This window comes from Aspergillus novofumigatus (assembly GCF_002847465.1).
Source record: "Aspergillus novofumigatus IBT 16806 chromosome Unknown P174scaffold_5, whole genome shotgun sequence".
NCBI classification, from domain to species: Eukaryota; Fungi; Ascomycota; class Eurotiomycetes; order Eurotiales; family Aspergillaceae; genus Aspergillus; species Aspergillus novofumigatus.
In genome coordinates, this window is record NW_020194278.1 from 166,719 (window position 1) to 186,706 (window position 19,988).

General features: G+C 52.3%; 8 protein-coding genes across 8 annotated transcripts; 3 read left to right on the forward strand and 5 right to left on the reverse strand.

Annotated features, from left to right (window-relative positions):
- Positions 1-17: 17 nt before the first annotated feature.
- Positions 18-1,805, reverse strand: P174DRAFT_512943 (FAD-binding oxidoreductase). Its single transcript, XM_024831928.1, has 4 exons — positions 1,618-1,805; positions 1,309-1,563; positions 415-1,288; positions 18-359 (listed from the first exon to the last, which is right to left on the reverse strand). Exons 1-4 carry the CDS (start codon positions 1,753-1,755, stop codon positions 226-228), a joined length of 1,401 nt encoding a protein of 466 aa, XP_024680913.1. The 5' UTR covers positions 1,756-1,805; the 3' UTR covers positions 18-225.
- Positions 1,806-2,239: 434 nt separating this feature from the next.
- On the reverse strand, positions 2,240-2,688 carry P174DRAFT_373403 (RING finger protein; the record flags this gene model as incomplete). The annotated part of the gene is made up of 2 exons (XM_024822499.1): positions 2,240-2,414; positions 2,483-2,688. 2 exons carry the CDS (start codon positions 2,686-2,688, stop codon positions 2,240-2,242), a joined length of 381 nt encoding a protein of 126 aa, XP_024680914.1.
- A 1,689-nt stretch (positions 2,689-4,377) lies between these two features.
- Positions 4,378-6,530, reverse strand: P174DRAFT_390528 (putative MFS sugar transporter). Its single transcript, XM_024823486.1, has 5 exons — positions 5,893-6,530; positions 5,744-5,833; positions 5,279-5,688; positions 5,033-5,224; positions 4,378-4,968 (listed from the first exon to the last, which is right to left on the reverse strand). Exons 1-5 carry the CDS (start codon positions 6,284-6,286, stop codon positions 4,438-4,440), a joined length of 1,617 nt encoding a protein of 538 aa, XP_024680915.1. The 5' UTR covers positions 6,287-6,530; the 3' UTR covers positions 4,378-4,437.
- A 385-nt stretch (positions 6,531-6,915) lies between these two features.
- On the forward strand, positions 6,916-8,436 carry P174DRAFT_512946 (UPF0075 domain protein; the record flags this gene model as incomplete). Its single annotated transcript, XM_024831929.1, has 3 exons — positions 6,916-7,002; positions 7,055-7,129; positions 7,200-8,436. 3 exons carry the CDS (start codon positions 6,916-6,918, stop codon positions 8,367-8,369), a joined length of 1,332 nt encoding a protein of 443 aa, XP_024680916.1. The 3' UTR covers positions 8,370-8,436.
- Positions 8,437-8,979: 543 nt separating this feature from the next.
- On the forward strand, positions 8,980-11,127 carry P174DRAFT_460905 (putative C6 transcription factor; the record flags this gene model as incomplete). Its single annotated transcript, XM_024829941.1, has 6 exons — positions 8,980-9,022; positions 9,072-9,465; positions 9,526-9,943; positions 10,011-10,598; positions 10,649-10,740; positions 10,794-11,127. 6 exons carry the CDS (start codon positions 8,980-8,982, stop codon positions 11,125-11,127), a joined length of 1,869 nt encoding a protein of 622 aa, XP_024680917.1.
- Positions 11,128-11,381: 254 nt separating this feature from the next.
- Positions 11,382-13,014, reverse strand: tpcA (O-methyltransferase tpcA; the record flags this gene model as incomplete). Its single annotated transcript, XM_024822514.1, has 4 exons — positions 11,382-11,730; positions 11,786-12,053; positions 12,106-12,549; positions 12,627-13,014. The coding sequence occupies 4 exons, from the start codon at positions 13,012-13,014 to the stop codon at positions 11,382-11,384; spliced, it is 1,449 nt and encodes a 482-aa protein (XP_024680918.1).
- Positions 13,015-13,408: 394 nt separating this feature from the next.
- On the reverse strand, positions 13,409-14,703 carry P174DRAFT_512948 (metallo-beta-lactamase superfamily protein; the record flags this gene model as incomplete). Its single annotated transcript, XM_024831930.1, has 4 exons — positions 13,409-14,228; positions 14,289-14,464; positions 14,583-14,634; positions 14,659-14,703. The coding sequence occupies 4 exons, from the start codon at positions 14,701-14,703 to the stop codon at positions 13,431-13,433; spliced, it is 1,071 nt and encodes a 356-aa protein (XP_024680919.1). The 3' UTR covers positions 13,409-13,430.
- Positions 14,704-14,843: 140 nt separating this feature from the next.
- On the forward strand, positions 14,844-19,983 carry P174DRAFT_460908 (putative polyketide synthase; the record flags this gene model as incomplete). Its single annotated transcript, XM_024829942.1, has 15 exons — positions 14,844-15,193; positions 15,240-15,540; positions 15,589-16,604; positions 16,687-16,702; positions 16,750-17,470; positions 17,506-17,771; positions 17,837-18,382; positions 18,410-18,500; positions 18,531-18,541; positions 18,563-18,749; positions 18,777-18,807; positions 18,850-19,030; positions 19,055-19,114; positions 19,162-19,698; positions 19,723-19,983. The coding sequence occupies 15 exons, from the start codon at positions 14,844-14,846 to the stop codon at positions 19,981-19,983; spliced, it is 4,575 nt and encodes a 1,524-aa protein (XP_024680920.1).
- Positions 19,984-19,988: the final 5 nt, after the last annotated feature.

Genomic DNA, 19,988 nt, shown 5'->3' on the forward strand with positions numbered 1-19,988 from the left:
TTATAGTTTGCCAATAGAACACACTGCCCCTGCCAGTCTCATATCACCATCCTACAAGTTGAGTGCGAACTGTAGTCAAGGACCTCGCGCAGCTATTGTCTTGCTTTTGTGACACAAATGCCTGTCAAGTATGAGTATCCATGCTGCGAGGCCGAAGAATACCACCAAATTCTCAAAAAGCGCCGGGGAAAACGTTTTCAATACTCTGCCCAACTTAAACCCCAGTCATGACTGCCTTTCTGTATGAGAGACGAGATCATGCCACTTGGAGAAAACATTATGTGGGTCATACTTCTTCTTCAGAGCCTGCAATCGGGGAAGATTGTCCCTGAAGAGGTAAGTTGCTCCAATCTCATGGCCTGCATGGGTTGTCAGCATGTGTTCAAGATAGAACAATTCCTGCGTGCCTCCCACCTGCGAAATTCGCATTGGCCTGCACCACAGGCTCCGTTTTGCCAGCATAACAATCCGATCTCTTGATCCTCGAGAGTAGGGCTCGCATATATGTATGCATCGCCGCGTCGTGCTCAGGGTCATACCAGCAGAGAAGCAATGCAACGTTGTAGTATCGTCCTCGATCTGCGCAGGCTGTCGCGTCGATGGGGACACTTATGGTCTTCCCATAAGGTATGAGCTCAAACATAAGCACGCTGTTCTTTGATCGCGGGTATTTGTCCATAATCGCGTCGAAATGTTCCCATAAATCACAGAGCATGTGGTGGTCAAGTGGCATGGATACTTTGGTCCCACTGAAACACTTTCTACCCTCCGGGACTGGATCGACATTTGCTATTCTGTTGAGCTCTTTGTAGGACATCATAGACGTTTTGTTTATTGAAGGGCCCAGAGACATCAACGGCGCGAAGAACACCTCAGCTTTCTCTTGACTGCCGTTATAGAATGGCAAAACCAAGATACCAGTACGATCAGCCGCTGATGGCGCCGCAAGTCCAAAGAAAAAGCCACTGTCTTGATCTTGCCGCTCATGGAAGCGATTGGCGAACTCAAGGATTCCCGGTAACCGATCTACTGTGAAAATGAGCGTTCCTCCATACACTGGCCCAGCAAGGTCGTAAGCCCGGAAAACCAGCTCCGTCACAATCCCAAAGGCTTGTCCCGCTCCACGCACTGCCCAGAATAAATCTTGGTGATCCTCGTCAGATGCCTCCACGATGGTACCGTCTGCTAAGACCATTCTGACACTGACGAGATTGTCGCTGATCAGACCGTATCGCCCAGTTAACCACCCGAAGCCACCCCCAGTGTCGTCCCTGCAACTCCTGTGTTGCTTGCAGTCGATCCGACAACTGCAAGGCCATAAGCAGCAGTGGACTCGTTAACATCGTCCCAGATAGCGCCACCCTGGACACACACAGTTCGGGAGGCAGGGTCAGTTAGAACCCGACGCATTTTAGTCAGGCTGATGACCAGTCCGCCGTGGGTGGCAGACGAGCCAGTGGTGGAATGTCCGCCGGCCTCCGTGACGAAGTTGATATGGTGCTTTCGCGCAAATTGTACTGCTTCAGATACTTCTGATGTCGAAGTCACTTCGACTATAGCGCCCTGGCGAAAGTCAGTCCCCCGCCATATGAACAATGAGAACATGGAGGAACACACTGCGTCTCGTTCGCAAGTATCACTCCATCTTTTAATCTTTTCCGCATAGTCCTGAGATCCGTAACAAATCACATTCGCTCGGGTCCCTTCCAACCACCGTCTCAGTTCTAGTACATGCGAATATGACATGAACGGCATGATGTATCTTGTCCAGAAACGCTGCGCGAATGGGATGCAGTGCAGACACTAAGTGAACTGCAAAATACACAATAGAACAAAAGACCTGCCACATGGAGATGCCCCGTTTTAAACCAGAAGTAGGGAAGGATTCCTAGCCGTGCTATTGGACATAATTGATCAACTTCGTCATGATCATTCTGTTCGAAAAGTATCACTCGGTCAGACCACAGAATGAGGCGGGGTCTCGCCCGTAAGTACCTTGGATAAGGAAAGTAAAATCTTAATCCTTGAATAAGATTAGCCATGCTACAAGACCTGATATACTGACAGGTCTGAGCTACTACTTGTCCGTCTATGTCTTGCTCAAGAACATCTGGAGACACCAATGATATTCTTAAGGCTCTAATTTAGACTTATAATTGCAAAGATGTCATATGTAGAACTGAAGCTATTTAACTTGAACGATATTTTCCAGTACCTTGTAAATATTTCCCTCGACCATTCACACAGTACAGTCCTGGCATACGTCACAGACCTCGACTAAAGCCATCTGGCACAGTGGGCAGCTATTATGAGCTGTTAAAAACCATCTTTCAAGGCAAATATCATGGAAAACATGTTGACACCGCAGAGTATGAACTGGATGATGTCTAAGAACCGGATCTAAACAGATGGAGCTGTCGCCCACGTTAGCAACACATGCCCGTACTTTTTGGATGCTCAACATTATGGATCATGATCTTACCATGTGATGCTGTTGTACTGGAAATACGGAACTTCTGCAGGTTGCGTCGATATCAGCCAGGAACCCAGGAGCTCTATAGGGGCTGCCTCTTGAAGCTCGTTTAGATTGTCTGCGATGGTTTGGCGAATTGATTGTTCATAGATATTTTCCGGGTCTTGATTTTCATTCTGAGGGGTGCAATACGATGTGTATAGTATCCTATCCATTTGGTCAGTGTTCAGATTTGGACGTAGGGACAGGCATTATGATTATAGTCCATGGAATACCAGAGTGCCAGGATTAGATAAAAACTGCCACATGCGAAAATGGCCAAGTACAATTCTGTTGGATCATTCGTGTCATTCTCCAGGTCATTGTCAGAAGTCAAATAAGGCGTAGGTGTTTGCTTCTGTAACCTGCTGTGCAGTTCCATAGTGACCCATCCTGTCTCGATCGATCATATATCTGGAGAATAGACAGCAGCCTTCGATGTATTATCAACGAGTCTGAGACATCCAGGCAATGAGGCAGCTGAGTGGCATGATTTCATTTATTCTAAAGCTAGCTAAAAAAGGTTTCCATAAGAAAGCTTAATGTTTGTTAACCCCCCATGAGATCCTTGGGAAATAGCTATGTTCTGGACCCAAATATTATTTAAACTTAACGAGGTGGCGAAATAACTCATATGATATTTCAACTTTAAAACTACCTCCTATTCAGCCTGTCTGAACTGAAATGATTGTTCCTATTTTGCCACCCGCCTCTCTCTGAATGCGGTGGCATGATATTAAACTTTGGAGTTGACAAGTCCAGTGTCCCACCCTTATAGAGTCATATAAAGAGTATTGGAAGACATCAAACTTGATGACAAAATGATGGCTGACCTGTCTGTAGATTCATCCTGTAATTGACAAGACGTGGCGCAACCATTATGACTCTGTACCTGTATAAATTATATCCATCAGGCTAGAATAGACTCCTTGATATGTTTCATTGTGTTGAGGTTTTAGATAATTCTTCACAATCATAGTTTAAAAGTAAAGGGAATTCCTAAATACCCTGCTATGTTGATGATATAGCATTCATTTGCATCACACTTACCTAAAGTCGTGCAAGAATATTATGTGAGCCTTGTGAGTGAAGATGGTCGATTCGTGAGACTACAGATATATAAGAGATTAAAATCAACCAGGTAAACAGTGACATCGCCGGACTTGTTTCGGTAAGCAGGATTTGGGTAGATTGGGGGATAAACCCGAATCATGGTCCAATGTGCGAGTGTAGCAGCAGCATGTGTATGACACTCTTGGGCCGAAGTAGCTAGGACGTTCTCTGCAGTGCAACTCTATCTGCTAGATTTCCAGTACCAATGGTATACTTAGTCAGCTTCAGGCACAGGGGAGTCTGTTTAAATTAAGACCATATGAGTGGCATTCACATACTCCTAAAGCCCCAAGAGTCATCTCTCTTTATGGCAGTCCGCACAGCCATAATGAACCACCGCGGCTGTTCACTGGTTTCGCGCCATGAGCCAATACTAAGACTGGTCAGTCCGTCGACCTTTGCATACGGAGACTAAAGCATGGCGGAAACGGGAAACAGAGTACCAAGATGTGGACATTCAGGAGTCATAATAGGTCATTGGTGCGCATTAACGCCTACCAACAATGTGCAGCAGGGGTGTAGGTCCCCGCTCTGACACTTACGGAGTATAGTTGCCCATATCTTCTGGACCACAAACTACACGCCAGCCCAGTGCTTCGGCAGTTACCATCCGGGCAGCTAGGCTTGCTAACTAATGTTGGCTAATAAGCCATCTTAATGTAGATAAAATCAGAGCACTACCCAATACAAATTGGGAGCTGGCCGATAGCTGCCGGTCCATTCCTCTATTCAAAGGATCAGAACTATAGACCACCGATTTGATAATAGATAGAATACAGGCAGCGCTTGATTGCGACTATATATCTCATACATCATACGCCAACAGTAGTCGTCCCGTGGAATTCCTCGTGGGCTGATTCTTGACGTTCGGCTTTTGTAGCATCCTCGTCAGCAAGTTTCCGTGCTGCTCTCTCCGCGAGCACGTCGCTATGAAGCAGGTAGGCTCGCTCCATGTCCCAGTAAAACGGGCTGGATGTGGAGAACAAGGCGTCAATCGATTCCAGGGACCGATTACACGTTTCCGGGTATAGCAGGTAGACAATGGGAATCCAGAGAAGGTTCAGCCCAGCGAGGAGGAAGTAGCTTCGACTCTTCAAGCTCCCAAACATGATGGGATTGACTAAGGTAGTCATGCCGACTCCAATAGCCCAACCGGTGATGCCGAACCCGTTCCCTTGCGCTCTGAGATCCGATGGGAAAATCTCCGTGGGCACAAGGAAGGCCACCGTTCCCCAGGTTGCAGCATACCCCAGGTTAAAGAGGAAGAGCATTGCCACCGCAGCTGGAGCATACTGCGAAGCTTTGCTCGGGTTCTGAAGCGAGCCTTCATACACGCCACCGGCCTGTAACAGTAACTGATTAATTCTGCCCTCAAATGTTAGTTATAGGGCAATGGCTGAGACTTACCACAAGATCGACAATAAACAGGGCCAGGGACCCTAGCATCAGACACTTTCTCCGACCAAGTCTATCCACAATCTGCGTACTGATGAGTGTACCGAGGATTCCGATTGTGTTCAGTCCTCCTGCGAGACCGTTCTGTGTAACCTCACTGTACCCGGCTTGGCTGAGAAGAACGGGAGAATACGCTGTAACAGCCTGTGATCGTTGTAAGTCGTCTACTCTAAGACTTTGCGGAACGTATAGACTTACTGTAATACCCGTCCACGAAGCCATGATCTGAAGCCAGACACAAAGCCACGCCCGGCGACCCAGATTCGAGCCGGGCCTGCCACCCTTACCGATCAGGATTTTGACAAACTCAATAGGAGAACTGGGCTTGCTGTCCTGAGAGGATGCAACAATCTCCATGTATTCGTGGTCAATGTCCGCGGGGCTTGCTTTATGGGCGCGGACCCTGGTCAGCAGGTCCCGAGCCTCCTCGTTACGACCGACTGATGCGAGATAACGAGGGCTATCCGGTAGCATTTTGATGAACAAGACCAGTATCAGGGCTGGGACACATTGGAAGGCGAGCAAGAACCGCCACCGGATATCGGAGTAACCGTGATTGACAAAGGCCAGCCCAAAAGACATCCAGTATGCGACGGAAATTCCCAAGTCTAGAAGACATCAGTCAATATTCCTGCCGAATGGCATCCCGCAGATGGGACTTACAGTTTGCAATGAAGACATAACCCAAGAAGCCTCCACGGTGCTCTGCTGAAGAAGTCTCGGCCACCAGAACGGGCGTGATACCGGTCAAAGCTAGTAGCGACGAAGTTAGCAACTTGCAAAATCTATCCTTCGGATGCACTAGGACATACCTCCAGTACCGACACCTGTGATGACTCTGGCGACCAACATAAAATCAGAACTCTGGATTGCAGCTTGGAGAGCACCTCCAACCAATGCAAATATAGAGCCCATCAGTAGACCGTTGATACGGCCAATACGATCAGCCAGCCAGCCCCCGGCAAAGCAGCCAAAGATACATCCGAGATAGTAGATACTGACAATACCTCCCTGATGGGTAGTATCAGTCACCTTGCCATTTGGCTCGCCAATGCCAACCTCGGTAACATAAGTGGGCGCACTGTTGACGCCTCCCATAACCCCTTGGTCATAGCCCTCGAAGAAGATGCAAACAAGGGAGAAAGCTTGAATAGCCACATTGAGCTGCGACGACGAAAGCCGCTTCCAGAGGGTGGTATACCCCATGATGCATGAACCTTTGCAAAATATATCAAACTGTTGAAAGATATCAAAGCCCTGAGTCCATTCACAGGCCGTTGGAGCTTGCAGTAGACACGAGACTAATGCGGAGGAAAATCCGGGGGGAGGAGATCGATTTAAATATTAGTCGGAGCCCTAATCCTGCCCTCCATCCCAAACCCCAACCAAACCGATCCATAAAACAAGATTGAGGCGTTTTGGAGCAGTTTCAAGCGCCATCTCGTCGAAATGTACTCCGTCTGTCCGCGGGATGGCGAAAACTCGGGGAGAAGCCAACAATGCGGAGAGCGCCGCAGTGTGGGTTTGGGCCGTTTAAGCATTTAGCCGTTTACCCTTTAAGCATTTAAGAGCACAACCGTTTACCAATTTACGCGTCAGCCAATGAATACGCATGGAGGCTTGATATTCAGACCAATGATGTCCGTGGGCCGGCCTGTCAGGGCTGGTAGTACTAGCATGAAGGCAATTAAGACGGAAGCTGGGCCCAGATCGCAAGGGCGAGCTGACGAGTGGTCACAAGCAGACCTGTCTAATCTATTTAATCCCTCGCTCCGTCCACTGACAAGGGAACGTCGGGTTTAATCGCTATCGGTGCATCTTCTCAGCCACGCAATATGTCTGTCAACGGCGCTTCCAACGGTACTTGCAGCCGCCCGACCCTGGACTTGACCGTCCTGGGCTTGAACAGCGGCACATCAATGGTGAGTAGGGACGGAATTATCGCAAACGGGAGACTCACTCACAGACTTATAGGATGGAATTGACTGCGCTCTGTGCCACTTCCGTCAGGAGACTCCCGAGTCGCCCATGCATTTCGAGCTTCTCAAGGTACATCAGACCATATCCTCAGTCACCGACAATTAGTGATAAGAAGACACTAACAGATCATGACCTGCAGTATGGCGAAATCCCCCTCGAGCAGACCATCAAGAAGCGGGTCATGAACATGATCCTTCACAATAAGACCTCCCCCTCGGAGCTATCGGAAGTAAACGTCATTCTGGGAGAGACATTCGCAGCCGCCGTCAAGCAGTTTTGCCAGGAGCATGAAGTCGACATCTCGACCATCGATGTGATTGGATCTCACGGTCAGACCATTTGGCTGCTCTCCATGCCAGAGCCCGGCGAAGTACGCAGCGCGCTCACTATGGCCGAGGGTACTTTCTTGGCTTCTCGCACCGGAATCACCACCGTCACCGACTTCAGAGTCAGCGACCAGGCTGCCGGTCGCCAGGGCGCACCTCTGATCGCCTTCTTCGATGCCCTGCTCCTACACCACCCCACAAAGCTGCGTGCCTGTCAGAACATTGGCGGAATCGCCAACGTATGTTTCATCCCCCCTGACTCGCACGGAGGAATTGATGCCTGCTACGATTTCGATACCGGCCCGGGCAACGTTTTCATCGATGCCGTGGTCCGCCACTATACCAACGGCGAGCAGGAGTACGACAAGGACGGCGAGATGGGCGCCCGCGGCACCGTCGACCAGGAACTCGTCGACGAATTCCTCCAGAGCCACCCCTACTTCCGCCTCGACCCGCCCAAGACCACCGGCCGCGAAGTCTTCCGGGACACCATTGCATTCGAGCTCATCCGCAAGGCGGAAAGCAAGGGACTCAGCCCAGACGACGTGGTCGCCACCGTCACCCGCATCACGGCGCAGGCCATCGTCAACCACTACCGTCGCTATGCGCCCAAGAACCTTCAGATCGATGAGATCTTCATGTGCGGCGGCGGAGCCTACAATCCCAACATCGTCAAGTATATCCAGAAACACTACCCATCTACACGTATCATGATGCTGGACGCTGCCGGTATCCCCGGCGGCGCCAAGGAGGCCATCACCTTCGCCTGGCAGGGCATGGAGGCGATTGTTGGTCGTTCTATCCCCGTCCCCACCCGTGTCGAGACCCGGCAGGAATATGTTCTGGGCAAGGTATCGCCAGGCAAGAACTATCGCAAGGTGATGCGACAGGGTATGCTGTTTGGCCAAGGCCGCGACCACCTCTCACCGGTGAGTGAGATGGTAAATTATGTCAAGGGGGAGGTGTTTGATAATAAATGGTGATAGGTACCCGGGTTATGGATATGAATATAAGTGTATTATAGATTTAACAATGAGTAATGAAGAGTTTGCTGTTAGAAAATAATGAGGAGTTTGGTTTGACCAGTTGACTGACCTACAAAGACCATGATACAAATAAGATTAAAACCAATCATACTCTCCTTTGCTGGGATAGCGCAAGATTGCACAAGTCGATCAAGAACAAGGTATCTTTGTATTATTTTGGAAAGCATGAAACCATTATCGACCAGGTTTATAACTTAATATGGACTGTCACACGATCAGTGCCTCTTTCATACCTATAGTTAGGGTTTACAGCTTAGCATGGGCTGCAGAATGTGTCAGTGTGGGGTATGGAGAGAGGATGATGCATCCATTAGCACGCCAAGTCTTGTATTCAAGGCTAGAATTCCGAGTTTTGACCGAGTGATGCCGACGGGAGCTATGTATCCCTGGTTCCCTACCACTTGATAACAGGAATACCTCGGTAGTTAGTTAGTTAACTCATATGTCATTGGTCAGCAACCGCCTCTGCAACGGACGCCACGGATCATCAGGTCGACGCGTTTAACAGTTTAACAGCTTCATTTCCCCATGTCACACCATCGTGGGAATGTCGCAACGTCCGCGGAAATTTCAGCGTGCTTCTAAAGCGTGTTCGTGTTCCCTATCAATATCCAGTGGTTTTTTCCTAACAATCCATAGGTGACTTCTGCCACAGACGTAGCATAAAATGCAATAAGATCAACGGCCCTCTGGCTCCCTGCCAGAACTGCGCCGATTTTGATATACAATGTACATATGATCGTCCAGCCAGGAGGCGAGGAGCTCCGAGGAATGCCAGTTTAGCAGAAAGCAAGTCTGCTCGGCCACTCAGCTTGGATACTGCAGGATCATCGTCGTCGCATTCAGCTCGTCTAGATGTTGTCAGACAGCCTGGTGCTGCTGATTCCCCGTGGGACATTCTGAATGGCACCTGGACGACCGCTCCAGCCTCCAATGACGGGCCGCTGGTGAACTCATGGAAGGCATTTGCTATTGGCTGTCAGAGCACTATTAACGATCTCGCCCACGTCTATTTCGAGATTGTATATCCCATGTACTTATCTCCTTGTCCAATTTACACCGGGACAGTCGGACTAATCCCCATTTTTGATAGATTTCCATTGTTTCATCGGTCGTCAGTCCTGATGCAGCTGGAAAAGAGGGAGTACCTTAAACATCGGGGATTATTCGCGTCGACAATGGCCATGTGTGCCTTGGCCTCTGCGCGGGCTCGTGACGGGGCCCTATATTCAAAGCGCTGGTGTCCCTCACAACTAGCGAATCCTCCGTCCGAGGTCTTTTGCGCTGCGGCAAAAGAATCTATTCCGCGAGACCTGGCCGCAGCAAAGGGTACAGAGTACCTGCGGACATGTGCCATTCTTAGCATTGCCGGCATCCAGAATGGACAAATCCAGGACATGCAACAGTACGCGGGGATCTACCATACACTGAGTGCAATGGAAGGGCTGCATGACGAGAAGCTATGGCCCAAAGACTTGAGCCCGGTGGAGGTTGAGGTGCGGAGAAGGATGGTACGGCAGACGTTTCCCCGTCTCTTCATTTGCATAACACTGCTCAATGCCTAACAGTCGTTGCTAGTTCTGGTCCATATATACGTTAGATGTCTATTCGTCCATCGTATGGGGCGGAGTCATCCGCTACCGAGAAGCCCAGTCTAATGTACAGTATCCGAGTGAGGAGGATGACGATTTTATCCCAGACATGTTGTCCGTGCCAGGGGATCCCACTGATGCTTACGGCGGAAAAGGACAGCCGAGTCAGTGGATGCGTGGCTGGAACTTCACCACCGACCTTTACCGAATACTGGAGCATGCCGTCGATTGCCAACGGTGGCGGTCGCCTTCGAACACTGATGGGAAGACCGGAGTCTGGTCGTTATTCCGTCCAGCTCCGATGGCCGCAGCCTCAGTCATGGACCACGTCCTTTCCATGTACTCTGCACTGCCTGCGCAGTTTCGGGAGACTCCGCCAGTCACTGGTGACCCCGCTCAGGACATCGTCGGCTTCCAGTCCGCTAACATTCAAGCAACTCTGCAACTGCTGCGCATGGTCCTATTCGCAAACGAAGACCCAGGGGCGGACGGGAAATGTGACGTCGCAGGGCAAGTCCTAAGCGTCTTTTCCAAAGTGCCTGTCGAATATCTGAAAGCTATCAGTTCTCCTTTGGTATGCTATTCCTGCCACATTAAATCGACGGCCTGTACTGATTCTCGAAGCTGCATCATCTGGGCGGAATTGGCTATATTCTTGGATCGGTAATGGAAGGAAGTCTCTCTGAGAGGTCCTATCGACGAGTTCGCACGCTCCTGTAGGTCATCCCCTGCAACTTCCCACAGACAAACCGAGACTCAACTGTGATAGATTGGAAATGGCCCAGCTTTTGCATCGGTTGGAGTCAGGGCTACGACGGTCCACTGGTGCCAGTGAACGACTCAAAGCGCAGGTAGGTCGCATAGACGAGTACATGCGCATGCAAGCATCGTCGACTATGTCTACACGAAGGTCATCCATTAACCCCGACCATATGCCGTCCGAAGATCATCAAGACAGCATCGCGTCCATACATGCACCTCTAACCGGGTTTGAGGACCCGCTCACTCAGTTCCAGCTGCCGCCAGAATTACTGGATGACTGGCCGTGGTCATTCGATACAAGTCCGCCCGAGGGAGTGTTTCCAATGCCGTTCATTAAGTGATGGCCGACACACGAGGCCCTTCTCTTTGCAAGGATGCGTACCTTTTCCTGAATTGCTCTGTGCACAAACGGACGATTTGATAGCAATTAAAGATGCAAGATCTATTTCATTCTTGCAGACCAATCCCAAAACGTGGCTGGTTCACAAAGATGGCTACGCGTCTACCTCCCTCATTTCATCAGGGGTTAATGTGCTTTTCCTCAAATTCGGCTATTTTCTGTTCCGCGAATTCTCCAGAAGGATAAAAGGATATACTATCTGAAGCCATTTACCTCGGGTAAGACTGCTTCAATCAACGACACCTGGCTCCTGCAGTCCCAAATCTTCTTCAGCTTCAACCCTGCGGCCTGGAGAGGACTCTTAAACTCCGCTGGCGTCCGTTCAATCCCGTTAATACACGACATCATGGTGATATCTCGGCTATGACTGAACCGCGTGTGGTAGCCGTAGTTGGCCGGCAACGGGCTCGGGGCTGAGTCCAAGTCAGGGTCGCCGATGGTCGTATTCATGACCTGATCACAGATCAACAAGCGAGAGTGTGCCGCCATACTCGACCGAATGGCGGCCAGAATGCGCACGCAATAGTCGTCCGACCAGTCATGGCTTTGTAGTGTGCCCAACGTTAGCAACCGTCGAGCATGGGAAAGGACAGCCTTACAGGACATATCGCAAAAAGTAAATGTCGGCACCCTCGGCGGGGTTTGTATCGAAGAAGCTATGCTCGACAAACTGCACTCGTCCCTGATTCAATGCTTCCAGGTTCTCCCGGGGCCAGACCTTCTCCAGCCCCTGCTTGACGACCGGACCACGGTCTTGCACAATGAACCGCAGCTTGGGGTAGACCTTGCTCAGTTGAAGGGGAAATCCGCCGACGCCTCCCCCGACATCAACAACTAAGGCATCCCCTAAGGAGGCCCATGGGAAATCTGCGTGACGTTAGCGAGAAAGCCGATCCGATGATGTCAAGGCGAGAGCTACCGTAAACATGGGCTGTCCCGAACACTCGCCCGCCGCCAACCATGGACAGACCCATGATCTCCAGCTCCGGTCTCGCGACCAGTCCATCATCTTCCCATGGCGGGAGCCCCATAACTAGATTCGGAATCCCCGGATAATGGCCTCCAGACTCCAGCAACTTCTCTGGAGCCACACGTTCCTCGATCCACTCCCATCGGGTCTTTTTGGTGCAGACGGCATTTTGCCAAGCTGTCTTTGCAACGTCGTAAGAGGGCCCGGTGTCTGGGTGCAGGAGGGTGTGTGGCAGACGATCGGAGGCCGTGAAGCCCTCACTATTCACCAGCTGAACGTAGGCGCGCAAGGGCTCATTCGACACCAGTGCCGCAGAAATGCCATTGTTTGCGAAGGTATTCGGCCCGGTTTGCTTGAAAATTCCAATCGAATACAGGTATCTCAAAATGCGAGCTGCAGATCGCGTCAGTCGCCTGTTATCACAATGAGAGAGACCTTGCTCGTAACCCTCATCCCAGAGTCAGACTCACCCAGCTTTCGGGGTTCGATTCTGGCCTTCTGGCTGATCTGGTCGACGTGTACGCCGCCCTCATCACCGGCTGCAAGGAGATCAGGAATGCGCCGCTCAGCAGCGATATACAACGATCGAGATTCCTGAAACTGCGTTGCTACTTCCAGGATCCTTGCGCTCGGATCCGACACCAACTCGGTCAGCTTGCCAACAGCGGCTAGGATGAGCCGCCGAGCATCAAACAGCTCCCGACTAGGAAGCATTGGAGCATTCTGCTTGCGAGAGCCTTTTGATGCCTGCACCTCCGCAGTCCATTCCGCAATAATGGTCTGGACGGTGCTAGAGATAATGTCGGCAGTCTGAAGAAGTTGCGCCGCGTCGCAGAGAGACTTTGGTTGCCGTTCCATCTTGTTGTCTTTTATTCGTTTACGCTAGTTGATCAAGGGACACTTTTGTTCCAATACAGCAGTGTCGAGGTACTTATCCAGATGGTAGCGCAGACATTGTAACACAAGCATTCCTCTTACGCCGCACTCGGGGTGACATCTGGTGGATATGGAGCATGCCCGACAAAACGACCCGAGGAAAACCACCGAGCGTAAAGCACCTCAAGTCTAGTCAAACCGGGGCTGGACATTAGCCGGGAGCCCACAGTTGTAAATACGCTGATGTTCATTGCAATTGGAGCCCCGTGTCTATAAGGAGAAGGAATGGTTACGTAGTGGAATGCTCTCCTCGATGTCTTTAGCTGGGATTAAAAAGCAGCCCCCCCCCCCCCCCAAACATAAATGCGGAGATAATGCAGTACCACAGATATATGTACTCATGTGTATTCGATTGCAAACCACTTTTTCTGGCCTCCTCTAACCTCAAAAGCCACCCGGTCATCCTGTGCCAGCTTCCGCAGAACCTCGTCGACAAACGGTTCCAAGGCCATTGCTCGCACCTGCTCATCCAGGTCATTTCCATGCATGGCCGTCACCAGCTGCTGGACGGTGACGCTGCCTTTTCCCCGTGCTCCGTTACGTTGGTCCTCTGTTTTCATCCGCTTCAACGCCTCTACGACCCTGTCCTCCCGACGGGCCTTCTGCGTTAGCTCCAGGTCCAGCTTGCCTGGCAGGTCGCGTATCACTGCGCCGTGAGCCGGATAGCCCACTGCACAGCGAAGCGATTGCATCATCCGTAATGAAGATATCCAGGTACTAAGCACCTCGACCGCGCTGCTTCCATGGCCCAGGACGTTGTCCCCGGTGAACATGGCACTTTCCTCCTCGAGGATGAAACACATATGGTCATGAGAGTGGCCTGGGGAGTGTACGGCACGGACAGTAGCCCCTTCCACACGAAAAACCTGCCCATCTAAAATCGGCCTCTGGGCTTTGCCAGGGGTATGCTTGTAGATTGAATCAGACAGGTAAGGGTATAATTGGAGAAGATCCGGAACGCCCCCGGTGTGGTCACCATGCCAATGGGTGAGCAGAATATGAGACAGCTCGATCGAGGAGGCGGCCAATGTAGACGAGATCAGGCTGGCCCATTCGGGGATCCCCTGTCCCGTGTCGATGAGCAGACGTTGGCGGCCGGTGCCCACGATATAGGTGTTTGTTCCTTGGAGCGTGAACTGAAGTCATTCGATCAGCCTGGAAACTACATGTGTTGAAGCCGTTGCGGCTCTGCGTACCTTGCCTTCATTCTGGCCCAAAACACGCAGCACGCGGGGGCTGATTTGTTCGACATCCTCAAGGGTGGGCAGCCGTGCGTGCTGCTCATCCAAATAACCCTCCCAGGCACATATGTTCAGTGCTTGGTTGATTTGTCGATATCCTCCTCGTTTCGCATTGGCCATGATTACTGTTCCTATGTACAAGGGGGAAGTATGCGCAAAGAAGTACAGGGGAAAAATCAAAAACGAAAGCGAAATGTAAGAGGTCGATGATTACTGTCACAGTGGTCATCGGCCTCGGCCTAATTGGACCTGAGAGAATTGACCGACCAGTCGGACGTCCAAAGTATATCGACCGAGCTCTCTGTTACCCGAGAGCAAGACGGACTTCCGAGCATGGCATGTCCTGTTGGGCTTGATGCATGGCCCGCATATAGACATGTCTGTACGCAAAAAACCTACATTGACTACACGATAGCCTCTTTGCTCAACGGAATTAGTATCTAGAGTTAGCAAAGATACCTCTCCGATTCCTGTATCTGCTGTGAGACCGTGAGGTTTATAGCAGCGACGATGAGGCCAGTAGACTTTACCCCCTCGTCCGAATCTCCCACAGCAGAGAAAGGAATGAAGGTCGTCTACTTTGGTAACGAGCTTTCTCAAGATGGCCTCCAAGGCATCTGTCGACGACTACACGCCTACACCAAAGACCGGCGTTACCCGCTCCTGGCCCGATTCATCGAGCAGAGCACCTGGGCACTCCACGACGAAGTTCGACAACTACGTGCCGCGCAAAAAGCCTTGGTGACCCCGTTTGAGAGCGTTCTACATCTTGCCGAGCAGCCTGAGCTGTGGGAAGGACCTCTCTGCGGGTCGATCGAGGGCGTTCTTCTTTGTGTTATCCAGTTGGGAACGTTTATCGGGTAAGTGGGACAGGATCATAACAGCAGGCAATACTAAAGACATCAGATACTACGAAACGTCACCGAATGAGTACGCCTTTGACTCCGCACACACCTATCTCACAGGCCTTGGACTTGGCCTGTTGGCGTCGACGGCTGTCTCTCTTTCCGCGACGCTGGCGGACCTTCCCTTGGCCGGGGCAGAGGTGGTCCGAGTGGCTTTCCGTCTTGGAGTGCTGGTTGCCGATGTCTCTCAGAATCTTCAACCCGCTGATGCGACAGGCGATCGAGGCTCATGGGCCTACGTGATTCCCAATGTCGCTCTTAAGGAAGCAGAAGAGGAGCTTACTGCTATCCACACGCGAGAAGTGAGTTCTACTGGAGTATTCACCATATTTACCAGCTAATAGCCGTAGAATACTCCCGAAGCTAGCCGGATCTTTATCAGCGCAATCAGTCGGACGTCAGTGACCATCAGTGGGCCACCGGCTCGACTCAGGCGCCTCTTTCGAATGTCTGATTTCTTCCGTGACCGCACCTTCGTTACGCTTCCCGTATATGGAGGGCTGTGTCACGCAAAACACATCTACAGTTCGCAGCTTGCCCGGTTAGTGGTTCAGGGGCCGTCAATAGCGGCCTTGGACACGCGCTGTATCGCCAGATACCCGATCCTCTCGACCAGCAGCGGCGAGCCCTTCCCTACAGAGACGACGGCGACGGAGCTGTTCGAACATGTTATTACCGAAATCCTCACGGAAGCTATTGAGTGGGAAAATGTCGTTCAGGGAGTAGTAGAACGGGCCAAGCTGCTCCCCATGTCCGAGGTCCAGGTCCAGGTCTTCCGCATCTCACTTCCTGTTCACGACCTCCTGTCAGCCTTGCGGACCTCCCTAAGGGAAGGAGTTGAGGTGGCTATCAAGGACCTCGATCCATGGATCACAAAGACGCGAGACGATGAGCGACCTACACCGCGCGGTACGGCGCAGTCCAAGATCGCCATCGTCGGCATGTCCTGTCGCATGCCCAGCGGAGCGACCGATACGGAGAAATTCTGGGACATTCTGGAACAGGGGCTGGACGTCCATGGCAAGATCCCTCCGGACCGATTCGACGTGGATAGCCATTATGACCCCGCGGGGAAACGCGTCAACGCTAGTCACACACCGTATGGTTGCTTCATTGACGAACCAGGCATGTTCGATGCCCCCTTCTTCAACATGTCCCCCCGAGAAGCTCAACAGACCGATCCAATGCAGCGTCTCGCCATTGTGACGGCCTACGAAGCCCTGGAGCGGGTAGGATATGTAGCAAACCGCACCCCATCGTCCAACAAACACCGCATTGGCACGTTCTACGGCCAAGCCAGTGACGATTACCGCGAGGTCAACTCGGCACAGGAGATTAGCACCTACTTCATCCCCCGGCGGCTGTCGTGCATTTGGACCGGGACGGATTAATTACTTTTTCAAACTCTGGGGGCCGAGCTTTAGTATCGATACGGCCTGCTCCTCCAGCTTGGCCACCATCCAGGTATGTCGGAAGTTCTTGATCATCGTCCTCTGACTAACCTCTTCTAGGCAGCCTGTACCGCTCTCTGGAACGGCGACACCGACACGGTAGTTGCCGGAGGAATGAATGTTCTGACAAATTCGGATGCGTTCGCCGGCCTCAGCCACGGGCATTTCCTGACCAAGACTCCCAATGCCTGCAAAACATGGGACTGTGAGGCGGATGGCTATTGCCGTGCGGATGGAGTGGCCTCTGTCGTAATGAAGCGTCTGGAAGACGCGGAAGCAGACAATGACAACATCTTGGGAGTTATTCTTGGGGCCGCGACGAACCACTCTGCTGAAGCCGTCTCCATCACCCATCCACATGCCGGCTCCCAGTCCTTTCTAAGCCGACAGGTGCTCCGCAGCGCTGGCATCGATCCAATGGACGTCAGCTTTGTTGAGATGCACGGAACTGGGACCCAGGCCGGGGATGCGGAAGAAATGAAGTCAGTCAGTGATGTTTTTGCCCCGGCTGTTAAGCGGCGCAGTTCCAAGCAGCCAGTGTTCATCGGTGCAGTCAAGGCGAACGTCGGCCACGAGGAAGCTGTAGCAGGTGTCACCGCACTGGTGAAGGTTCTTCTCATGTTCCAGAAAGAGACCATCCCCCCGCACGTCGGCATCAAGAATAGCATCAATCCTGGATTCCCGAAAGACCTAGATCAGCGAAATTTGCATATTCCCTATGAAAAGCAAGCCTGGCCCCGCGGTCCTGGCAGGAAGCGCATCGCGATGGTCAACAATTTCAGTGCCGCCGGGGCAATTCGACCTTGGCTGTGGAAGAAGGGCCCCTTCGACCAAAGCCGGCTGGCGAGATCGACCCCCGTCCTTGTCACCTAGTCGCCGTCTCGGCAAAGAGCAAGGTCTCCCTAAAAGGGAACCTCGAACGGCTGCTGGGCTTTTTGGACGCACATCCGGACGTGGTCTTGTCTGACCTGGCGTACACGACCACGGCACGCCGTCATCACCATAATCATCGAGTCGCCGTGGCCACTTCGGATGTCGTGCATCTGAAGAATCAGCTGTGCGCAAGCCTCGAATCCGACTCTGTCAACACCCTTCAACCGATTTCTGCTACGGGCCCGCCCCCATGGCCTTTGCCTTTACCGGCCAGGGATCCTCATACAAATCATGGAACCTCCAGCTCTTCCACGACTCGCCGTACTTTCGCGCGCAGATCCTCCATTTAGATACGCTGGCGCAGGGGCAAGGGTTCCCTTCTTTTGTCCCTGCCATTGACGGCTCCTATCCCCAGGACCATGCCCATTCTCCCATCATCACACAACTAGCACTGGTCTGCACCGAGATTGCTCTAGCAAAGTACTGGGCCTCACTAGGGGTGCAGCCGGATGTGGTGGTGGGCCATAGTCTGGGGGAGTATGCGGCCTTGCACATCGCTGGAGTTCTGTCTGCTAGCGATGCCATCTTTCTTGTCGGACAGCGTGCGTCCCTGCTTAAAGATAGGTGCCAGCCCAGTAGCCATCAGATGATGGCGGTTCGGGCGTCCCTCGCGCAGATTGAGCAGTTCGCGGGGAGCCTGCCATATGAGGTTGCCTGTGTCAACGGACCCAGGGAAATGGTCCTCAGCGGCACCCGCGAGGAGATGGCGGCGGTGGCCAAGCCCCTGCAAGCTGAGGGATTCAATTGTATTGTTCTGGAGGTAGCCTTTGCCTTTCACTCGGCGCAGATGGATCCCATCCTCGACCAATTTGAGGCGCTGGCGGCATCGGGCGTGGTCTTCCAGGCACCTAACCTGCCGGTGATCTCGCCGTTGCTGAGTAAGGTGGTCTTTGATGAGCATACGATAGATTCGCTATACGTGCGGCGGGCGACGCGCGAGACCGTCAACTTCCTCTCTGCGATGGAGATGGCGCACAAGATTTCCACCATTGACGATGCCACCGTGTGGGTTGAAATCGGTCCACACCCTGTCTGCGTAAACTTCGTCAGATCCTCCCTCCCCACGACCAGCGTGACAGTGCCGTCGTTCCGCCGCGCGGAGGATAACTGGGTAACGCTCACAAACAGTTTAGGGGTTCTCCACTGCGCCGGAGTGCCTGTGGACTGGAATGAGTTCCACCAGCCGTTCGAACGTGCCCTACGGCTATTAGATCTACCGACCTATAGCTGGAACGAAAAGACATACTGGATCCAATACAAAGGGAATTGGGCCCTCACCAAGGGAAACACCTTCTACGATGACGAGGCCCCACAGGCCAATGCCCTTGCTGGGCTGGCACCGGAGCTGAGGACGTCCACCGTCCAGCAGATCATCCACGAGCAGTTCGACGGAACGGCTGGGTCGATCGTCATGCGGTCAGATCTCATGCAGCCAGATTTCCTAGCGGCAGCGTATGGACACAAAATGAATGGACGGGGAGTTGTTACCTCGGTAAGTTTCTGTCTCCCTTTCCGTAATCGACAACTAAACATCAATAGTCGATCCACGCCGATATCGCGTTCACGCTGGGTGAATATCTCTATAAGAAGTTGAATCCCAATCAGGAACTACACATGAATATCGCCAACCTGGAAGTCCTCAAGGCTCTTGTGGCGCAAGAGAACACCAAGTCACCACAGCTCATCCAAGTGTCTGCGAGCACCGAGAATATCCGGTCCGGACAGGCACATCTGAAATGGCGCAACGTGGTCAACGGGTCTATTGAGGAGCCCTTTGCCAGTGCGACTATCTACTACGAGGAAGCAAGCGAGTGGCTGGCATCCTGGCGTCCTGCGGCGCATCTCGTGCAGGGCCGGATCCATGCGCTTGAGCGGCTCGCAGAAGACGGCGTGGCCAACCGCTTCACCCGGCGCATGGCCTACGGACTGTTTGCCAGCAGCCTGGTCGACTATGCCGACAAGTACCGCGGCATGCTGTCAGTGGTGCTGCACGATCTCGAGGCATTTGCAGATGTCGTCCTCACCGTAGAGAAAGGCGGCACCTGGACCGTTCCTCCGTACTTCATTGACAGTGATGTCTGGGAGCGGATCAGCCAGCAGGGCGGTCGGATCCTCGTGAACATGGCGGAGCATCCGCAGGATACTATTGATGTCATGAACCGCAGTTCGAAAGAGTACAATGTGGCTCCGCTGGAGCCGCAGTGGTTTCGACCGGGGGCATTGCGCATCCGGCTGAACATGGCCCAGGGCGGCATTACAGGCCTTCTACCGCCTGAGCGACAGCATGAAGTGACGGATCCTGACTTCTCGGGCCCTACTGATGTGATTGTGTATGAAACGGATGAGGAATGGGCGATTTGAAACTG

Bases quoted from the DNA above. Each gene is read 5' to 3' on its own strand.
- P174DRAFT_390528 (XM_024823486.1), bottom strand. From the start codon at position 6,286: ATGGGGTATACCACCCTCTGGAAGCGGCTTTCGTCGTCGCAGCTCAAT. The intron at 5,834-5,892 runs GTATGTCCTAGT...CGTCGCTACTAG, and splicing joins CACAGGTGTCGGTACTGGAG to CTTTGACCGGTATCACGCCC. The intron at 4,969-5,032 runs GTAAGTCTCAGC...TTACTGTTACAG, and splicing joins TGTTTATTGTCGATCTTGTG to GCCGGTGGCGTGTATGAAGG.
- P174DRAFT_512943 (XM_024831928.1), bottom strand. From the start codon at position 1,755: ATGCCGTTCATGTCATATTCGCATGTACTAGAACTGAGACGGTGGTTG. The intron at 1,564-1,617 runs GTGTGTTCCTCC...GACTTTCGCCAG, and splicing joins ATACTTGCGAACGAGACGCA to GGCGCTATAGTCGAAGTGAC. The intron at 360-414 runs GTGGGAGGCACG...CAACCCATGCAG, and splicing joins GGCCAATGCGAATTTCGCAG to GCCATGAGATTGGAGCAACT.